This window comes from Malus sylvestris, chromosome 14 (genome assembly GCF_916048215.2).
Source record: "Malus sylvestris chromosome 14, drMalSylv7.2, whole genome shotgun sequence".
In the NCBI taxonomy this organism is placed as follows: domain Eukaryota; kingdom Viridiplantae; phylum Streptophyta; class Magnoliopsida; order Rosales; family Rosaceae; genus Malus; species Malus sylvestris.
The window spans coordinates 23591011-23597526 of NC_062273.1; the positions used below are offsets into that span (position 1 = coordinate 23591011).

At 36.6% G+C, this 6516-nt stretch overlaps 1 protein-coding gene across 1 annotated transcript; it reads left to right on the plus strand.

Moving 5' to 3' along the window:
- The first annotated feature begins 689 nt into the window (after positions 1–689).
- On the plus strand, positions 690–2711 carry LOC126599134 (uncharacterized). The gene has a single exon (XM_050265473.1). It carries the CDS (start codon positions 690–692, stop codon positions 2709–2711), a length of 2022 nt encoding a protein of 673 aa, XP_050121430.1.
- The last annotated feature ends 3805 nt before the right edge of the window (positions 2712–6516 follow it).

Below are 6516 nucleotides of genomic sequence, written 5' to 3' on the forward strand. Positions count from 1 at the left end.
ACAAATATTCAAAAATATAAAATCTATCCAACATAGAACTATTGACCGAGAACAACTTAAGAGTTTCTTTTGGATGAGGAGTCAGGACTTAGTCTTACAGTTGATATATATTTCTAAATTAGGGTTTACAATGTGGGTGTGAATACTTAAATGACATGCTTTTTTTAGAAAAAAAAAAATTGTAGTTAGATGGGTGCGAATGCTTAATGGTCTGCTTTCCTTGTTTTAGCATCTTCCTAATCTTGAATTTCCAGTTATATGAAATTCATCTTTGCTATATTGTATGCCTATCTTTGCTTTCTTTGTTTTATTGACATTCATCTTTGCTATATTATATGCCTATCTTAACAAATTTTTTAAAATTTTTATGGCAACCCATTAGAATATATCAAAGTTTGCGCCCAATACTAGTATTGAAGTGATCTGAAGTTATGGATAGACAATGGATTCATTGTCGGAATCGCCTTAGTTCCGAGTATAGAGAAGGGGTCCAATCATTCATTGACACTGCTTGTCACCATGTGAACCAGAATAATAAGATATTATGTCCTTGTAGAGTTTGTCATAACAGATTTTTTCACCCAGTTGAAGATGTTCATCTCCATTTATTGAATTCTGGTATAGATATGAATTATGATGTATGGATAAATCATGGTGAGCATATTAATCAAGTGCAAAGAGAGTCTTCAATGTCTACGAACAATGAGTCGATCAATAATTCTAATGTCAACATGTTTAATATGATGGATGATGCATTTGGAAGAATGCATGATGATGATGATGATGATCAAGATACAATAGGGGTCCAAGATACCATGTGGGGCGGAGATATGACCAATGCTCTTAGGGTAGATGTTGATTCTTATGATATGTTGCTTCGTGAAGCTCAAAATGAACTATACCTTGGATGCAATCAATATACAGTTTTGTTTTATGTTGTGGAGTTAATTCACAACAAAGTTGATAATCACATGACAAACAAGGTCATTGATAAGATGCTAGCAATAATGAAGAAGATGTGTCACAAACCAAACAATGTTCTCGAATCATTCTGTGAGTGCAAGAAGATATTGAAAGGTCTTGGATTAGGGTGTGAGAATATACGTGTTTGCTATTATGATTGTATCTTGTTCTATAAAGAACATGAAAAGAAAGATAGATGTCCAGTTTGTAATGAGCCAAAGTATAAAGATAGTCATTATGAGCAAAGAAAAAAGGTTCCAAGAAAAGTGTTACGATATTTTCCACTTAAACCCAGGCTACAAAGGTTGTTCATGTCGAGATATACGAGTGAAGACATGAGGTGGCATAAGGAAAAAAGAGTTAATGATCCGAACACAATGAGACATCCAGCAGACTCTATCACATGGAAAGAATTTGACCAAATGTACCCTGATTTTATTCAAGACCCAAGAAATGTCAGATTGGGCCTTGCAGGTGACGGGTTTACTCTATTTTCAAATATAAGTAAGCCGTACAGTATGTGGCCAGTTGTTATATTTCCATATAATTTGCCCCCTTGGAAATGCATGAAAAACCCATTCTCTTTTTTAACCTTGTTAATTCCTGGGCCAAAAGCACCTATAAATGAGATTGATGTGTATTTACGCCCATTAGTTGATGAGCTTAGCAAATTGTGGGAAAATGGCTTTCAAACTCATGATAAGATGATTGAGAGTACATTTAATTTGCGTGGAACTGTTATGTGGACCATTAATGATTTTCCCGCTTATAGAAATTTATCAAGTTGGAGCACTCACAATAAATTGGCATGTCCAGTGTGCAATGAGGATGGATCGTACACCAAGTTGAGAAGTAAGTATTGTCATATTGGACATTGTCACTATTTACCTATGAATCATTCATGGCGCAAAAATACTCAACTATTTAATGGTCGTCGAGAGATGAGACATCGTCCACAAGAATTCTCAGGCAATGATATACTTGATCAATTTAATTACCTTGTACCCCATAAGTTTGGTAAACATGATAGCAATAAAGATAGGAAGAGGAAACGGAATGTTGAAGAATTAAATTGGACAAGGAAGAGTATTTTTTTCGAGTTGGAATACTGGTCCAAATTAAAGATTAGGCATAATCTTGACGTTATGCATATTGAGAAGAATATATTTGATTATTTGATCGGGACATTGCTGAATACGGGGAAGTCAAAGGATACCCTCAAGGCGAGGATGGATTTACAAGACATGAATATTAGGGAAAGTTTGCATTTGAAACTAAATGCACGTAATATATTGGATAAGCACTTGGCTCAATATGTATTCAAGTCATCTGAGCGTAAAGATTTCTTGCACTGGTTGGAATCAATTAAATTTTCAGGTGGTTATGCAGTAAATATATCCCATAAAGTGAGTGTGGATGAAGGGAATGTGTTATGTTTGAAGAGCCATGATTGTCATATGTTGATGCAACGTGTACTTCCAGTGGGAGTTAGAAAACATTTGAAAAAGAAGATATATGGCCCACTTGTTGAGCTGTCAAGTTTCTTCCAACAAATATGTGCAAAGACACTAATTGTTTCTGATCTTGATAAGTTGGAAGAAGACATTATCCTCATATTGTGCAAACTAGAGAAAATATTCCCGCCTGCATTCTTTGTTCCCATGGTTCACTTAACAGTGCACTTACCACGTGAAGCAAAATTGGCAGGACCAGTCGGATACCGGTGGATGTATCTTGTAGAAAGGTAAAATGCTATCAGGTTTACTTTAATTGCATTAAGTGTGTCTTTCTACATACTGATAATTGTTCATTTACTAGATTGTTTGGCTCGTACAAGAAATCTGTACGTAACAAAGCTCGCCCTGAAGGCTCTATTGTGGAAGCACACTTGGCATACGAGTCCTTAACTTTTTGCTCAATGTATTTGTGTGATGTTGAGACTCCATTCACTTGACCAAAACGAAACGATGACGGTGGTGATCCTAATGTGTTGCTCTCAGTGTTTGCATAAAAAGCATGTCCATTTGGAGCTCATGTATTGGTTGAGCTTTCGAGGGAAGATATAGAAGTGGTATATTGGTATATCTTAGGCAATTGTGAAGAAATAGAAGACTTCAAAAGGTATGTAATAGTAATGGTTTTACATATATTGAAATTGTGGAAATTTTAAGTTTGTTTGAATGTATTTTTCATAGATTGATTGAATGTACAAGGGGGGATATATAATGAGGTAGAAGGTTACAAGCAACCCTACCTTGGCAAATCCTACTAACCCGATAAACCCTAAAGTTGTCACTCTTTAAATTAAGGGAGTGCAGCAAGTAGCTAGCACATAACTATTAACAAGTCATCTAGATGTCAATCTTCCTCAAATTAAGGGATTAGACTTAATAGAAAATCCCATGGAAAGATGGAACATAAAATCTGGCAGCATCAGTCACCCCATATCTCTAATATCCATATGTAGCATCAATCACCCCATATCGTCTAATAGAAATATTTATAATTCTACAACTTTAACTTTTTTTTATTTTTTTATGTATGCAGTGAGGATATCCAGATTTTGGAAAGAGAAAATCATGTCAATGTACAACTGAGACATAAATAGTTGTTTCCTGAATGGTTTAGGTAGCAGACCACGTCATTGTATTATCAAGAACCTAGATTGGTGAGTGAAAAACAATTGTTCATTAGCCCAAGGTCCGGATCGGCGTACTGTCCAATACACGGGTTGTATTGTGAACGATATTCGCTATTTGGTCGCACAAGTTTATCAAAATCGTACAACGCAAAACAGTGGGGTAATGATGCCAGGGTCGCACAATGGTGAACATGTAACTTTTATGGCAGATTAATTAATGTCATTAAAGTACAATTTATAAGAGGTTATAAGGTGATTCTTTTCAAATATCAATGGTACAATACAGATACCAGAGGAAAAAGATTTATTCGGGATTATCATCTTACATCAGTCAATGTAAATAATCGGTGGTACGATAGTGATCCATATGTGCTAGCTAGACAAGCACATCAAGTATTTTACATTGATGACTTAAAGTTGGGTCATCCTTGGAAAGTTGTACAGAAGATTCAACATAGGCACGTTTGGGATGTCCCTGAGAAAGATGATGATAGTGTGGACCATGATAATGATGAAGACGATGATGATTATGTAGATGAAAATGAAATTTTCATGAGACCAATCCTGAACGAGGATGATGAAGTTAATATTGAATTATCTAGAGATGATGTTGATTCTAAATCTTTTGATGCTAATTACAAAGAGGTGCGAAGAATGTTAGGGCTAGAGAATGAGGGGGAAGGGGAGGAGGAGGTGGAGGATGAGGAGGATAAAGAGGAGGAGGAGACGAAGGAAAGGGTTGCAACTTGTGACACAGATAGTGATTGATGATTATGGTGAGATCTGTACATTATAAATCAATATTTATATTCTCCAATAATCTATTTGCTTATATATTTACTAATAGTCATATTATTTATAACAAATTAATGTTTATTATTATATGGTTATAATGATTTATCTATGATGTTAGTTTGTTACATTTTTTTTTTAATTTATTAGATGACAACTCCTACTCAACCAGGAAAGAGGGTTAAACGGGTGAGGGATGCCCCACCTTCGCCTCCCCCACCACCACCTCCTCTGCCACTACCACCTCCGCCACCACCACCTCCGCCACCACCACCTCCTCCACCACCTGTTTCTTCATCGGAAGAGCCAGCAGACATGAACTTAGATATTTCAGAAAGGCTACTTACAATTCTTTCAACATTTTTATTTAGAAGTTGATCTTTTAATGATGTTTTAAACAAGTTATAAAATTAATCAAACGCATATATTCTTTTTTAATTTTTAGAGACATATTTTAACTTTAATGCCAAAAAGATGACATGTGGAAAGTCATGTGGGAAAGGCCTCCACGATATTTTGGAGGCAAATAATGGGAAGAAGATGCCAGTCATATTTGGTTTCAAACTTCAAGTTCCAAGTGATTTGGTAGTATCAAGTTTTTTCTCTACCCAGATAGGGAATATTGTTCGGACTCACTCACCAGTTTGCTATAAGAAATGGATGAAGGTCTAATCTTCAGAAAAGAGGACACTGCGGAATAAGTTGCTTGTGAGTTTATTTTAATTTAGTTTATTCATAATAATTTCAACTACTCACTTTTATATATTTATGCTTGATAATATATGTATTATTTGTGGTGGACTTATCTCATCCAAAAATAATTGAATATGTTGATAAGAAGATGGCGAAGTTGTACTCTGTGTTTAGGCACCGGTTGTATAAGTACTACTTGTCATGTGGAACACCTGCAAGAGGACGAGCTAATCTGCCAAATGATCGAATATGGCATGGGAGACCTAAGAGTCACTGGGACTGGCTATGCGATAATGTTTACACTACTACCCACTTTTTGGTATGCATTCTATACATCATTTTCTAATATATGTCCAAGTTTGATGCCAACTTTTTCTTATATTGTTAAACAACAATTTTTTTATCACAAGTTGATTTTGTAATAAATGGAATGAGCATAGAACAATGCTTTTTTTTAAATACATTAAAAGTTAATATATAAGCATATATTAACTTTTACATGTATTTGTTGGTATTAATATATATAAGCTTATGACAAATAATCGAATGCAGGGCTTGTGATAAATAAGCTATTCTTCTTCACTGGTGAGCTTGTAATATATACATATACATATACATATATATATATATATAATGAAGAGCTTGTACATGTATGTTATTGTAACATTCCACATCACCCAGATGAGTGGATCATGTAAGCCTTATATGTATATTTCTATCTCTACCTAGCACGAGGCTTTTTGAGAGCTCACTGGCTTCAGATTCAATAGGAACTCCGAAGTTAAGCAACATTGTGGTCGGGGCCCAAAGCGGACAATATCGTGTTACGGCGGAGTCGAGCCCGGGATGTGGTGGGGGTTTGGGCTGGGATGTGACAATTTGGTATCAGAACCAATCCTTGGCCGGAAGTGTGCCGACGAGGACGTTGGGCCCATAAGAGGGGTGGATTGTAACATCCCACATCACCCAGAGGAGTGGATCATGTAAGTCTTATATGTATATTCTCATATCTACCTAGCATGAGGCATTTTGGGAACTCACTAGCTTCGAATTGAACTCTGAAGTTAAGCGAGATTGCGCGAGAGCAATCCCATGATGGGTGACCCACTGGGAAGTTCTCATTTGAGTTCCTAGAAACAAAACCATGAGAGTGTGGTTAGGGCTCAAAGCGGAAAATATCGTGCTACGGCGAAGTCGAGCCCAGGATGTGACAATTTGGTATCAGAGCCAATCCCTGCCGGGAAGTGTGCCGATGAAGACGTCGAGCCCCTAACGGGTGTGGATTGTAACATCCCGCATCGCCCAGGGAAATGGATCCTGTAAGCCTTATATGTATTTTCTCATCTCTACCTAGCACAAGGCATTTTAGGAGCTAACGGCTTCGGATTCCATAGGAACTCCGAAGTTAAGCGAGATCGCGCGAGAGC

Bases quoted from the DNA above. Each gene is read 5' to 3' on its own strand.
- LOC126599134 (XM_050265473.1), top strand. From the start codon at position 690: ATGTCTACGAACAATGAGTCGATCAATAATTCTAATGTCAACATGTTT.